This window comes from Chaetura pelagica, unplaced genomic scaffold, assembly GCF_000747805.2.
Source record: "Chaetura pelagica isolate M959 unplaced genomic scaffold, ChaPel_1.0 scaffold13, whole genome shotgun sequence".
Classification (NCBI taxonomy): domain Eukaryota; kingdom Metazoa; phylum Chordata; class Aves; order Apodiformes; family Apodidae; genus Chaetura; species Chaetura pelagica.
Genome location: NW_009954543.1, coordinates 3,940,476 through 3,956,767, shown reverse-complemented (window position 1 = coordinate 3,956,767; position 16,292 = coordinate 3,940,476). Strand labels below are relative to the sequence as shown.

Here is a 16,292-nt window from a genome sequence, read left to right as displayed (position 1 = left end):
GTGACGGAAAATACAGTTTAGCTTGAGGTATTGGGGTGATTTCACTGTAATCAAATACGTTTATTTGCTTGCTTAAAAAGTTGTTGACATGTAGCTCCAATACAAACATCAAAATAATAGGAAAATGTAAACATAGTCCTGTTACAGATTAATTTGTATTATCTCTTCAGACTCTGAAATTCTTATGCATCTACATCATACTACGGAACTTGGGCAACCTAAAATGGAAATAGATTCTTATTTAGGGGAACTGTAGATAGGAAGGCTAATGTTTTAATTCTTATTCAAGGTCTTGTAAAGACATGCTGAAAAACTTTTTTTGTTAGAAATTTAAATGTACTTTTAATGTTGAATAGACTATTTTTATTTACTTATTTTTTTAAATCAAGTATGTACTACAATCTCTCTCTGTGTCTCTCTTTTGTCTCAAACAGAGATTCATCCTGCAGTGAAACCCAATGTAATCAGGTCAACACCAAGCCTTCAAAGTCCAAGTGCAAAAAGGCTGCTTGCACCCTCCAATCACTCTTCACTAAGTATTTTGGGAAAAAGAAACTACAGCCATCATAATGGCCTTGATGGTATGTGAAGGAATATAAAATAAATATTCTTGAAGTTACTGAATTACAAAAATTTCTGCAGACCTGAATTAACAATTTTTGTGAGCTTTCTGTGGGGAATGCTGTTAAAGAGACAACATTCAATGAGCAGGTACAGACCAACAGAAGTGTAAGTTCTGAAAAGCATATTTATACCATTGATTTTTAATGCAACAAATAGTGGTGTTATTAATTGAAGATGGGTAAATTAATGCCATCTTTTAAACAAATAATTTTTACTATTTTTCTTACTAATCCTTCATCTCTATACAAAAGGCCAACAAAGGAATAAAATGAATTTGATGAAGGGAGCAACTAATTCTTTCTTTCAGTTTGTTGCAATGCATTTTTATTTGAAGAAATATTTTCCAGAGATAGGCAAGACCTTTTGTATTACTCTGTGCTAAATTACTCGATAGGTAGCTAAACTTTTAAATACTGGTCCTGTTAGTTTACAACCAATCTCTTTGCTACTGTGTGAATTCTAAATACAGCTTAATCTGCATTCTCAACAGTCTGATCAGTAATGGAAGATAGCTTTTGGCATCTTGCATCCCAAGATGGTGTTACAGAGTCAGATAACATAAGAACAAAGTGATCCTGACAGTATGCAGTGGTAGAAGGTAGGAGCTCCTTAGAAAGAGTCTGTCCTTGCATTTTATACCACTTGCCGAGGAAGAGGGAATAGGGATGCCACAGAGGTACAGAAGAGGCTTTTCCTGTACACTGCAGTTGCAGGGGTTTAGGCCTGGTGCAACCACTTCTTTACAGTATGGTAATCAGATATGAAACGCTGCAAAAGAATTATGGAAATTTGTGGATAAGGCTAACTTTTCTCGAATAATCTTCATTTTTTATTCTGAAAAGTGACTGTGGATTACTGATTTTTAAATTTCTTTTTTGTTATTACCAAAAAGAAAGATTTTCAACAGGAACTGTGAACAGTTTTCCCTCATGTCTAAATAAGAGGAGGATACCATTTGTTTGCACTGAAGAGAAATGCCTGCGTTTCCTGAACTCTCTTTTTGTGAGATGTAACTTCTGTAAGCCATTAGCTTATTTGTTCTGTAATTGAATAAGGTTGTTGAGATGAGAAATCTGAAAGCAGTTAGGATCTGAAATAGACTGTTCAGGACACAATCTGCACAAAAGGGATGACTGTCTGTTTTCATACTTCACAGAAATTTGGTCAAGGCAGAACTAAAAGGGTCTCACCATTTAGACAAGCAAATAGAAATAGTATTCCAAACAGAAGAAGAAAAACTACATCTGTTATCCATCATCTTCCCTAATGATCATGTTTTTCTGTCATTGCCAACATTATTTGTATATTGCAGTGTACTTTTAATAATAGATAGAAATCACCACATACTTTGCCAAAAGGTGGTTCTTTAGTATATGCAGAAGAGAGGATGGCTCAGTGTGCAAATGGCCATTACACCATAGGCAAATACCAAGTGTGGCAACCCTGGCTATTCAGTGGACCAAGATGAGAACTGTGTGACTTGTTCTTGAAAGAAAAGACAATGACATTACTAAGCGCAGCCATAAATGCTGAATTCTCACTGCAATCCTTGAGTGTGAAGTTCTGGAGGGATGGTCTTGTGAACAAAGGCTGCTTCTTCTCCCCACCCTCTCCAGTGCTGGCCATTACACTGGAGTCTCTTAGGGGCTTTGAGTGATGAATGACTTTCACCTGTAAATAACAATGATGCTACATTTCTACTGCAGACAAGTCTGTAGCAATAAGCTCAAGGTAAATATGAAGATGATGATGTCCCCATGAAGGGGCATACTTGTCTTTCAGATTTTTCTCCTACTTTATGTGGGCATTCTGTTCAAAGTAAAGAGTATATAGAACCAGTCATTAGCCAGACTGATTAGTTTGTATCAAAGAGTCTGGTGTATTAAGGCAATTTACACAAAATAACATCTAATTTGAAAAATTAGTTTTGAGAACAGCAAGTAATTGCTTTAAGAGATAATTATTTCTGCTTTTATATTTTCAGTGAAAACATAATTTACTGGAAAGCATATATCCTAAATAACTGAAATCTGAATTTTGTTAGTATAAAAATGGCTATTTTCATACTTCTAAATGGCTATTTTTGTTCTTATCCTAGACTGTCTTTAGTTAAAAGCCTAAAAAGTGTACATAAAGTGCAAAGGAAACAAAGTATTAGTAATTATTTTCAATAGCACAGATCCTCTGTTCCTTTTGACTTAAAAACATCTACCTTTAATATCTGCTGTTTAACCCTTTTCTGGTTATTGGTAAATATCAAATACATTTTTGGGTCTGTAGTGTATCCAGCTTCTCTTCAGTACACAGCAAACACTCAGTGACCAGATCAGCTTGGGAAATACTGGTTTCTGTGTCATTGCACTGACAAGAACGTACTATGTGCAATGAAAGATTTTGCCAACCTGCAGAGTTTTTATGTTACTATAAATATATTAAAAAGCTTTTTTTGGTTCCAAAATACTATTGCTTGATGGTGGGTTTATTGCATTGTGTCAATTAACAGTATCCAGAAAGCTGACGATGGAGATCATATGTTCTGTCTTTCAGTGCATGCTTTGGTGAAATGAGCAAACAGAGATGAGCACAGTCAGCTTTTAATTAAGTCTTATCTCTTGCTATTTTCATAATCTTGATGTTATTGACATAGAAATGTCTGCATGTTCACTTTGCTTTTTTTTAACAGTATGATAAATTTGTTGTAAAGAAGCCATATAAATATAGAATCATAAAATCATTTGGAAGGGCCCTTTAATCCAAACCCCCTGCAATGAGCATCTTCAACTAGATCTGTTTGCTCAGAGCCCCATCCAACCAATGTTTCCAGGGATTGGCCATCCACCATCTCTCAGAGCAACCTGTGACAGTGTTTCATCACCCTCATTGTAAAAGATATATTTGCTTAAGATACACAATAATTTACAGCATTCAAGTAAATGTCACTTATGTTTGTGTAAATACAGATTTAGATTTTCATATTTAAAGTCAGTCTTACTGCCTGGGTGAGTTGAGTGCCATATTTTGACAGAAATTGTTGTTAACAAAACAGTAATTATTAGCTCAGAAATAAAGCAATGTAACATAAAAAAAGGTACTTTTTTGTGCCTGCGTGGGGGAATTGGGGAAATGATGAGGAACATCATTAGTATTTGATTTAATGCTTTTAAGAGTAATGAATAAGAACATAATTATCATTTCTTAGGGAAGCCTTATGTTGGTTTGAGTCTTGATTTTGACCAGTGCAGTATAAGTTTCCCTTCCATTTTTCCACAGTTGCACCAGTTTGGTGCAACTGATAGGAGTGAGGGGGTCAGTAATTTCTGACTATTATCCTTTGTTCTTTCACAGGAATGGTGAGGGAGCACATTTACTTCTTCATAAATGGTGGGGTTTGTGCCCAGATACCTTGCTGTTAGATCTGTGTCAATCACTCGTGGCTGAGACATGTAGGTGTAGTTGTATGCATGAACCCACATACAAGGCATAGACCTAAATAAAATGGAGCTGCTTAAAGTTACTTACGTTGTAACTAGATAAGAGAGGAGATCTTGTAGTTTTTTTGTGTCCTTGTAGGAGAAAGACTTTTTCTGGGTGGTCTTAGAAAAGTGGTTTTCCTTTTATTTTCTAACAACAGCAAATCTCATATTCTGTCAGGTGGAATGAAAAATGCAAGAAAGCTTTTTTCCATTCTGGAAAAAAAAATAAAAATCACAGTAACTTGGAGAGTTTTCATGTAATGTGCATGCTAGTGCCTTGAACTCTTCTGAGATGCAGAACCTCCATTGCTGCTGAAAAGGAAGTCAACACAAGTTATTTAAATAATTGTCAGCAGTGAAGACAGTCTCTTTCAAATGGGAAAACTCTGTCTTCAGAAAATCACAATGTTACGTGTACTCAGTTTTTTGGCTGGAGTTGACAATGGGAAGATTTAGGTGTGACTGTAAAGTGCCTTGTAGCTATTTTGAATCTGATCTTTAGATTACAGTGTCTGAAATTATTCTGAGCAATTACTTTCACCACAAGCTGCTTAACTGTGAGCAACAGTACTTCAAAGTAGTCAAGTTTCACATCAGGCTATTGTTTTGGCAGGGTGAGTAATGGTAATTTTCCATATAATATTTGGAAAGATCAGGGTGAGGTATTTTACATGAGTATAATCTATGTCATTTGGCAAACATATCCTTACTTTTACAGGCATTAGAACCAGAATATCCACAAGATGTTCAAGATATTAGCATCACTAATGAGGTACAGAAATCAGTCTTCGCCTGTTGATACTGTTTTCATGACTTTTGGGCAGAAATAGAAGATCTGATTGCTCATACCTGGAGACTTAAATTGACATCCCTGATCCTCCTTCTCTCTTTTCCTGCCCAGACCCTTAGTGCTGTATTTCAGGCTGAGATGTCCTGATGTCTCCAGGAGGATTCTTTCAACAGTCAAATTTATGTTCCGGAATATACTGAAGTATGGAGCTGTATCTAAGAATGAGACACCAATTTTTTGGGTTCATTTTCCTAGGAACCCACACATCTCTGGCACGACAAGATGAGAAAGTGACCAGCAATTGGAAAATGGAGAAAGACCTCAAAAAATTTAGTTTTTCTCTATGATGCTTTTTTGATCAATCCTCTCTCTGCTTGTGACTTACAGTATTGGCTGTAGAGGAGATAGGCAAGGAAGAAAGGCTTATGTTTTGCTGATATTTTTCCACGGGAAATTTGAGTCTCTCCCTTGACAAACACATGTAAATATAAGCAGCCCAACTGACAAGTTGGGAAACTGGAGCCTTTCCTGCTCCAAATTTTCTTGAAACAGGGAAAACAATTATAATAAGTGCTTCATCATAATTAACTTCACATAACCTTATGCAGACGTATATGAGAAGGAAGCAGTTTTCACTGTAGGATTGAATTTCTTAGCAGAGGGAGTTGTATTTTCTCAAAGGTGTCTGATCGCTGTTATACTAATTTTTGGTGGAGATGGAGATGTTCATCTGTGGTGGCAGACTAGTAGCATGGGATGCATACCAAGAAAACATCTGATGATCCATTACTTAAAAAAATAAAACCTTAATTTTCACTTACATATCAATAAAATATAAATCTACTAAATATTTATAAACCTCTTTCTTCATACCAATAATTTTCAGCTGAAAAAGAAGAAAACAAGATGTAATAAACAAGCTGTCGTGAATCCACTTTTGCCATTTCTTCTGTGCTGAGACACAAAGTGGGATTAATGTTGAATTGTGTATACACATCTTTCCCCAAAAGAGAAACTAAAATTATATTTTGTTCCATGTCCAGTTTTTCCTCTGCAATTTGCTTTGAGCGTGTGTGTTCTGGCTTTGGTCCTTGGTACAGCCAGCAAATGTTTTAAAATATTTGGCTACAGATCTCTTACTGAAATGTGTGCACTGATATTGATGGAAAGTAGACCTCTCTGGAAAAACTGATGTTGTGTTACTGTCATTTATTGGAGAAGCAGAGGACAGTGAAAGGGTTGTTTATGGCTCTTGGTTATTTCCCAACATATATCGCTCTCTGTATTTATTTTATATTTATTATATAAAATGCTTTATAGTAAGAGCCTTGTTATGCATAATTCTACACAAAGACCCACCTCTGACCCTCAAGAGATTAACCTAACAACATTTTGCCTTTGATTTTTGCAGCTTGCCCAAGAGTAGCCATTTTTTTGTCTATTTTCATTGTCCAATTGTAAGCAATCATTTTAAATATTTAGTAGAAAACTAAAATGCTCTCAAGCTTGTTTTTCTGTGGTCAGTATGTTGACGTGTTTTTCTAGGGATACGGATGATGATAGTGGCAAAGATGAACTAGTGACAACTTCCAAAGCCCAAATTATATACCCAGAAAATGACACAGGATTTAACTAACACTGGGTATTACTGCTGATATTGTCAATAATTTGTAGAAATTGGCAACTGTATCTCATGTTTGCACAACTCAAGCCATTTTTATTTCTTTTTTTCTATTTAACTTTTTTTTTTAAATTGTGAAACAGTGTTTTTACTTCAGTTCATTTAGAGTGAGTTGATGAGCCCCCCTTCCCTGCTTTGGTCTTCACTTCTCCAACCTGAGTGATGCAATTTATGACTTAATGTGAAAAGTAATTGACAAGGAGGAAAATATTTAAATCTGTGTTGGTTTTGTCTGAAAAATAGAAATGGTTTGGCGTTTTCTTTCAGAATTTTTTAAAGTTTAGAACGTTATTATCTTGCAATGATAAATGTGCAGTCATCATTTGCCTGCACTGAATTCACATTACAGTTATCTCTCAAGTATTTGAGGTTCTTTGATTACAAATAAAAGAACAGTCTTCCTTTCTGTGCCCAAAGACTGCTCAAACTGCAGAGTATTTTTTCAGGGATTAAAGGTAAGCAGTGTGGGTTTTAAACAATGAATTTAGTTTCAGGAAGTCTTGAGAGCAGGAAAACCGTTTCTGCAAACCCATGTTGCAGTGAATTTCCTCTGAGAAGGGACTGTTCCTAAGCATTAGCGTAGCATAGCACTATGTCATGGGTTTTCAAAATACAGACAGTGATTGCTTTTGTTTTGCAAAAGACAAAATACAATATCCATTCAACTCTAGTTCTAGTCCTATTGTATCTTCTGAAATGTGAGTGATTTCCAGGGGTGGAAATACACTAGAAATTTAATAGAAAGGGTGTTAATTTATTTTATTTTTTTTTATTATTTTTTTTTTTTTCAAAAATACACCTTTGGACTTACAGGGCTGCTTTCCCTGCATTTATTTCAGAAAAAAACCCAAACAAACATGTAAGTAGAATTGCAAACATGCTGTGATGCACCACTCTGAGTGTGCCAGATATCATTTACATGTTGTTGTTCTAAGGAAATGAATACTTACAAAAAGATTACAGCATTATATCTCTGTGTTCACCAGTGTAACGTGTACTTCTGTTAGCTCTAATAATAGCAGGGGTTAGAAAGAGCAAGTTGTGTGGGATTGCAGGTGGAGGAAAGGGCACTTCATGATGAACTGCCTCATTTTTGTTGCTGAATCACAGTTTCTTTGTTTTAGATGCAGGTAATGTGGAGGCATGAAATTGCAATAACACTGGCTTTTCTAATTGGCAGAATAAATCAACTCTTAAAACAATAAACAGTAAGAACATCTCTATAATCAAGTTAGCATTCAAAACACAGTGCAGATAACCAGAACCTAATTCCTGGAGTCACTCCTTTCCCGTAGTATTATTTTAAAGAATTAAAGTTGCAGAAAGAGAATCCTGTCTGTGGGATAACAGGATTAGCAGCATATTACCTCACGAATTACATGTTCTGGATTTGAGATCTGGAGTTCATACTGAAGGTGCTTCTGTGTATGATTATTGTCAAGTAGGCTGATTTTTTATTTTTTTTTTTGTAAGCTGCGATGCTGTACAATAGTTCTTACCAATTTTTATTACATAATACAATAGGGAAGGCACCTTCACAAAGTGCTCAGGCAGCCTAACTGGCAAGTTCCTGTCTTTGGGGAAAACACTTAGTGATTGTTTTTAATATTGTTGTGCTTTTTTTTTTTTTTAAATTTTTTTTTTTTTTTTTAAATTTTTTTTTTTTTTTTTAAATTTTTTTTTTTTTTTTTAAATTATATTTTGTTTCTTTTCAGTTTCAAATTTCAGTCTTGGGAGACTGAGGATCTTCCTCAAAGTCAGACTGATACGTAGTGTGATCACAAAGTACATATTTTTCTAATTGTACTTTAGAAGTAACACTAAATGGATCACTTGTTCCACTGCTACAGACTGGTGTGAATAGAGCTATTATTTTGGTCACTTAAAATATCCATAACCCAAGTTGAGAAGAAATAACGAACAGTCCTCCTTTCTCAGCTTACTTCATTGTGGGTGAAAAGTTTCTTTATCGCCTTATGCATCACAATAAGCTCTAAGTGTTACTAAGATTAAGGACCTCTGCTATTGCATGTCTGTCTTTATTTTCCACGTGTCTAAATGACATTATCTTGCAGTGTGTTCATTCCAGAAGGTTTAGAAAAGGGCATCTTTCATCCACTAGTATTGCTGATGACCCTGATAATTAAGTTTTCTATCAGCAGAACTGAAAAATGGCATATATAAACATAATACATGAATAGCTGGGAAAGGGTTGGAGTGTTGTTAAGAATGTGGTTTCCATCCTGGCTTGAAGAACCCTTAAAAGAAGAAAAAGAAAAAACAAACAAACAACACATTGCTGGGGAATCATGTATAAACTTGAAATAGTTCTGTAGCTGGCACCATCCCTTAGCAGTGGACTTTTTCTGATTTAGCCTTAAATGGTTTTACAGTGGGGAACTTTATAGTCTCCTAGTGCCCATAAACAGGGAGAAACACTTGATTTCTTTTTACAACTTGCTCATTTCTATTTGAGCTCAAATGAATACGTTGTAGGAAGAGCATACGAGCATCTCTAGGCAGTTTCTGCTGTTCATGCATCAATTTATCCACAATAATAAGCTCCTAAACATCTTGTCAGTACTGAGGTTCTTTTTACTGTAATTTACTCGCATCAGATCACTAAAACCCGTTGCTAGTGATGTCTGACCATTTCTGTTTAAAGTGGAGCAATCCATTTCACTAGCACTTCATTGGCTGTAAGAGGAGTCATTCTGTGTCCTGGAGTTTCCTTTCTACTGCAGAAGTGCAAGTACAGATTACTGCCTTGCACAAAATCATTTGCTATAAGAGCTCGTTTATAAATCAAGCGTCCAATGGTGCCAGCTTTGCTGAAACTTGAGCCTGATTATTTAAATGGCCTCAGGCATTCTAAAACTTGGCAGATAAAACTGAAAATCCAAAGTTTTGTTTTTCTATGCTGTTGAACATCAAGACATTTGTGGTTTTAAAATAAGCTTTGTTGCCCTCAGGCTGCATTGGAAGTTGCATGGGTGTGCAAGCCTTTTGGGAAACATGCCTTTTGAGTGCTGTGTGGCTGTCTTTTTAATTGGAACCAAGGGCTTTCTTCCTCAGTTGCCTTAATTAACAACTTTTCATTTAAAAGTAAAAGTTTTCCACAGAATTGACTGGTGTGTGTTCCTGCATAAATGTTCCTCAGAATCATATCCAATTAGGATGTATTTTCTGGAAGAAATCGGTGTCTCTTCAGTTCTAAAATGTGAAACTTTGGGTATCAAAATATGTAAAGGTTTGAATTGTATAACAATGGCACCTTAGTTAATAGTCTCTGATAGATCCTAGACTCTCTTGACGTGTATCTACTTATTTGATAGTTTTTACCCTAGCTTTTTATTTACAGATATACTCAGGTATTTCTAAAAGATGCTTGGCAATTTAGATGATATTCCAGTATCTATAGAAGTAAAAGCTTAGAAAAAGATATGCAAAAAAAAAATATTTTTTTTATTGTCTGATACAACTCAGGGATATTACTCTGCAGATAGTTCTTTCTGCACTTCTTTGCTCAGTTTTATTAGAAGGTTATCAATATGGTAACATCCTGGAGTTAACAGCTTTTGGCATTGTATTAAGAGTCTGTATTCTTAAAAAATATGCTGTTTAGCAGCCTCCAGGTACATTTGTCTGTTCCTCACTTCCCTTTCGGGAGATATTCTCTCTCTCATTCAGTTGTGGAATTAATTTAATTTCATTCTGTGAGGAACTGAGAGGGTGATCAAGTATTTGGGACAATCTTGGGTAGGCATTGTTTTTATAGATTTGGCATATAAAGTTATGCCAAAAGCACAATACCTCTGAGTAAGAGTGAAGATTTTATTACTGTAGTATCCAAGTGTAAAACGTACAGATTTTTGTGTGTTCACTTTGGTCTTTTTGAGGGTAACTGCAAGTGCTGTGCTATTCATCTGCTCTGTATTTTGAGAAGAAGCCCTCTCCTTTTTTCTAAACTGATAATTCTGCTTAAGTTGAGGTTTTCGCAGGAAATGCAGTTGTCTTGTTGGGGATAGATTGGACAGGTTCTTTGTGTAAGTGGTGCCAGTTGGGACCCCTGTAAGAATCACAGTGTGGGACTGGGGCAAGAATAAATAACCCATTGTAATTATCATACATTCACTTGTAGAATTGCAAGACTCTGCTGATGCAATTCCTGCAGTATTGTGTACATTTTAACCAGAAATGCATGTAGTGTTGCTAAGTGTCTCTTCCTTAAGAATTCTGTGTACTATAACTGATATGATGTATTATCCAAATTTTTGAGAAAGTGTATGAGACTGCTAGTAGCATCATTTTACATCTTGCAGATCAGCAGCAAATTTTCTTGCAGATTTTTTATCTGGTTAGGAGGATGTTTAGCTTTGAAAAAGCACACTGCTCTAATATGATAATTGGAGCATTTTAAAGCCAAAGAGGGTGGGATTTCTGTCCTTGGGGAGAAGAAGACCAAGTGTAATTTAAATTTAATCAGCAGGGTGAAATCTATGTTAGCTGTTGGCCTAAGTATGATTCCTCAACAATTTTCTGTAAATACAATTCTGAGTTCAGTTGGTTGACTCCTGATTTATCATTTAGGAGAGAATACTTAAGATTTCTGGATGTTACACTTCTCAGCTTCAAACTGAGAATCCATCTCAAAATTCCTACAAAAAGGATTGCCTAATTTTGTAAAGCTTTTATTCAAAGGGGAATAGTAATGGTGTTATACTGATACTATTTCGTTTTGGTTGGGGTTTTTTTCTGCAGAACTAATCCTCCATGTTAAATGATACCATACGTTAAAAGCAAAATGAAAAAAAAACACTATTGAAATATGAATTATGAATTAGTCCCATTTTTACAACTCCTTGCAGAAGAGGATAATTAAGCCAGGAGAATGAGTGCAGCTCACATCATGCTATAGTGTGCTGCATATTTTTAGGACCAGTGACGATTCTCGTGCTCATTTCATGAGAAAGCTTTCCAATCTCTGCATTTCTGATAGGTTGGTCATATTGTAGCTGAACAGAAGCATCTCAGTCTTCTGGGTGAACATAAGAAAATAGGGTTTCTATGGATAAAGACAAGTACTCTAATGCACTGTGGTTCTTTTGTTTTCCAGAATCATCCAGCCGTACAACAAGAACAATAATGGTAAGTATAGAGGAGAATGAGGGTATCGCTCTGTCTGTAGATACGATTTTTCCTTTGAACACAAAGTGGATCTAGCAGTATCCTAAGCTGTTGGCATGCTTTCTTATAAAGTCCAGTATCACTGTAGAGATAAGATGAGTCTGTCTGCCATCGTATTTCATGGGAAATCTTGGAAAAAAAGTGAGGTTGAATAGCTAAAGAGGTAGCAATGCTGCAATTTGAATTGGTGCAAAATCCAGTTACAATTCAGTCTGTTATGTGTTTAAGTAGTTTTCTGTTACATCAAATTATTGTTGGTAAAATTGTTTGCATTCCACATGCATCATGAGTGTCAGACCCCCGAGTGTTAGACCCCATTTAAAGTTCAAAATATACACTGAGTAATTTTTTGCATCACATTCCAGTTTCTGGCTTTATCCTGAGTTTGACAGGTTGGGTTCCAGGAGCAGAGAAATGCTTAAATGGACAGATACATCTTCAAAAATGACATTTAGAAAGTTTTATGCATACCAATGTCGTGGATTTAGTTTCTGTGTTGGTTTGATATAGGGTGAGAAATTTTGACAGTCTCGTTTCAAACTCCTAATAAATGTTAGTTAAGGACTAAACAAAAACTCACATCAAAAAACTTTTATCTGACTGGGAATGACTGATGCCTATCCTGCAGATATTTGGGGGAAGGGCTATCCACTTTTAGAAAAACACCAGGTTTTGAAGCAAATCTTGAAATTTTAGAATAAAACCCAGCAAAACATGGTGTGAGCTTATTTGTTTTAATTCCTACAGTTTTCAGGGTGTCCTTTCAAGTTTATTGCCTCTTCTGTATGTACAGCACTTGGGGGACATGTAAATTCCCAGATAGAAACTTGATGCAGAAGAGAACAAAGGGTAAATATAGTTCATTGCCTATATAATCAGTAGACATTAATAATCCAGTGCAAATGGATAATGGATAGGTAAGAACTACAGATAACAAAATTTCAAAATAGACATATGTCTGGAACAAGCAGTGTTTCCTACTGGTTGTGATGTAATCCTTGTTTGGCATGAACCTGGTTTAAATAGACCCATTTCAAAATGAGGTGCTTGGAATTATTTGTGTTCCTCCCTTGTAAAATTTTGGAAGGGATTGTAATTTTTTTCAACAGTTCTTTCCAATTCTGCATTTGTGTTAGGAAAAGAGCTAGAGGTTAATGCTGAAGTTGGTGAAAACTTCACTTTTCTGTCCTCTCTATTTTTTTTTCTATTAATTTAACTCTGAAAATAGCACATTTTGTCAGTCTCTCTTTTGCAATAATTTATCAAACCAGCTCTAAAACCTGACCCAAATAAATGGGGGCTTTGCCCTTATAAGTGTCTTCATGCCAAAATATGGCCAAACTTGAAAGAGACAAAAACAAGGTTTTTAAATAACTTGCATTCTTGAGGTTCCTGTGTTGTGAACCTCTCCAGACCTCTCTGCTGACAACTCAGACCTCTCAGACTAATGTTCTGCAGTCAGTGTGAAGTAATTGTCCATTGCACTTGAATAAATAAACGTACTATTAAAAATAAGTATTCTGTTTAGTGTGAAAAGGCTGTAACAATATGTCCATTGTTCTCTGCAATTAAAGCATAACTGAACCTGTAATGGAAAATTTCTTACTCTCAAATGAGTAGGTAGAATATGTCAGTAAAGCCAGAAGAAGACACTGTTCCTTGCATTAGGAACAGTATGAGATTATCTATTCAGTACAGACATAGTGAATCAATGCTGCTGAGATCTATTTTTTAATGACTACTGCAATAAATAATTATTCTGAAATAATTGGACTGATTATGGTGAATACCCTAACAGGTGAAGTCAGAGCATATTCTTAAGTCAATCAGAATGTGAGAGGTATAACAACAAATATACATATAGCCTTGAAGGCTTTGATGTAAAAAGGCTTTTGTCTTATGAGGGTGAAGTGTTTGAACTCCCTTTAAATTGCATGTACAGGTGGTGGAATATCATAAGTAAGGCATTAAATCTGATCTTGTCTCTGAAGATTCAGATTTATGTTCAAGTAAGGAACAGAGTGTACTTGGCTGGTGGAAAAGTGCAGTTTTTCTGAGAACATTACAAGAATTCTTCTGTATTTAAATACAATGGTGGCTCCCTGTATTTTGTTTCGGATTCTTGTTCCTAAAAATAAAAAAAAAATCCTAGAAATTTTTCAAGGTCTCAGGATGGGGGAAAGGAGATCTTATGTGTTTTAATTATAAAACAAATGTCCTCTTATCTTGTGGGTAAACACCGAGGTTAGTCTTTCATCACTGACTTCCTAATTTCTCTAAATAAACATTTACTTAAAAATGCTACTTTTAAAGACATGGTTTATTCAGCTTTTGTACAACTTCCATGAAATACAGAGGCTGTAAACATTGTAGTATTTTAGCCAAAATGCTCCGGAAACTCAGCTGTCATCTTTTTTATTTTTAACCCTTTCACAGAAAAATCACTGACTTGCATTTTCAGCATTATATCTGTTCTAGGTGTTTTATGAACAGTTTGATAGCAAATCAGGAGTTTCAAAAGGAATACTTGTGTTGACTATTTGGTTGATTTCTTCTTTCTGACCTGTTGTTTGAAAATCTTTTATTAATATCCTTCAGGTTTCTTAAATTAAATTCTTTATCCAAAATGAATGTGGCCTGCATGCTAGAATCAATGTTGGAGACTTCATGCTGTGTGGAGGCTGTGTTTAGTAATTTTTGCAATCACCTCAAAGCTCTATGAATAAGTCAAGACCCTATAAAGAAGTAAACTAAATCAACACCAAACCTTGATTCTTATACAGGTGTTCTGCCACTGCCTTTGTGAGTAAGAACACTCCAGGTGTGGCAAAACAGAATCAATACCTGATTTAAACTTAACATAATTCTAAACTTGTTTTACAGTATAACCTGTATGATTAGGTCAATGCAAAATATATTGAAGCAGTTAATATGGATTATTAACAATCATCTGAGCATGCCTGAATTCTTCTCCTGATTTTATTTTCTCAATGTAAGGAGCTGCTGTTGCTCTGATTTGATTTGATATTTTGTTTAAAGATGTGACAGAAATTTTTAAGATGCTATTTTAAGGCAGTGGGAATTTTTTCCTTTTGGAAAGGATGGGGAAGAAATAAGAGATCATATATTCAAGTCCACTTAGGAATTTAGGATAATCCTGTTAAATGTTTTTTCTATCACAGCATAAACATTCACTGTTACTTTTTACACTTATAATGCCTTTTGGTGTTATGTATTTATTTCAAAGCTGGATATTTTTTCCAGACTCTTAAGTGGGTCTCAATTAATAAGTGCTTGGCCATTTATATCCCTGTACAAGTTGAGAAATTTATAGAAAGGAGCCTTGACTGTGATTTAGGATCTAAGTCCCATCTCTGAATTTGTACAGGATTCCTTCTTTGGCTTCCCAAGGTGCATCTTAGTATCCTTCTGTTTGAGTTTTCTCTGGGAGCTAGTGAGGACAGATTTGCCCTCCATGGTAAACATGCTGTCTTAAGTTGCCACTTAATAGTAAGTTGTTTGTGAAGTATCTTCATAGGTGTCTTTGGACAACCAGTTCCAACCGGGTATCCAACCTTAGTAGCTGCCACTACAGCATATATCACGTGTGTGTGTGTGTGTGTGTGTGTATATATATATATGTATACACAGTCCATTAATTCCTGTTTCTTAGACACAGTCAAGCCTTGTGCCTGGTGTACCTTGTTTTGAAAGACCTGTATGTACAGTGAAGCAACTGATTAGTAACTGATTGAACAAATACTGCTGCTTCTGGAAGATGTACCAGAGAGTCATATTCTTCTATATCTTCTTCATGAAAGGGACTGTTGTGTTCATTGAACGTTGGAGATGTCTCTTTTGCTTTCTGGGAGAGGAACATTAGTGTATGCAAATGGGAAATGCACGCTCTTGCAGCTCTCACAAATCGAACCTGTGAGTGAAATATCCTAGAACAGTACCCACAGGGAAATGTTTTAGCAGGGGCTGCGTGAAGCTGTAAAGACATTCTAACAAATGCTCTTCCCATAAACTCCTCCTTGTTGAAGACCTTTAAAAGATTGCCTTTGGCCTCAGAGGTCTCTGGATCTGTGATGCGTCTGCAGCCATGGAGACCTGCTCTTCAGCAGTTGACTCTCTTCCCGAACATCTCTGTGCTAACTTAAGTATTTGTGTTCTCTGTTGGATGTAACATTGCCTGAAGCAGAGTGCCTTAACCCCTGGGATGTGCCACTGGCATGTGGACTCTTAAGACCAGTGGTTTTGTTGCAAAATCACAGTGTGGCTTACTAGTGATGTACAGAGTCAAAAGCAAAATGCCAGTGGCTCATTGCACACAGAAGTGTTAAGGTGAAATTATTTGGAGCTTTTTGCGTGCGGGGTATTTGAATGAATAGGGCATCTGTGGTAGTACAGGTGGTATCCCTGAGGCTTTGATAACCTTCCTGGCATAACTGTGTGCCCACAGGGAAAAAGCAAACGAACAAACAATTTCAAAAAACATTTAACAAGTATTTCGTATGCAAGTTTATTTTGCTCC

General features: G+C 35.8%; 1 protein-coding gene across 1 annotated transcript in view; it reads left to right on the top strand.

Moving 5' to 3' along the window:
* Nucleotides 1–16,292, top strand: part of MTA3 (metastasis associated 1 family, member 3) — a 158,702-nt gene that overhangs the window by 121,568 nt on the left and 20,842 nt on the right. Inside the window, exons 16-17 of the mRNA XM_010004966.1 lie at nucleotides 435–581; nucleotides 11,685–11,716. Of these exons, the coding sequence (XP_010003268.1) occupies nucleotides 435–581; nucleotides 11,685–11,716 (179 nt within the window). The remainder of the gene's footprint in view (nucleotides 1–434; nucleotides 582–11,684; nucleotides 11,717–16,292) is intronic.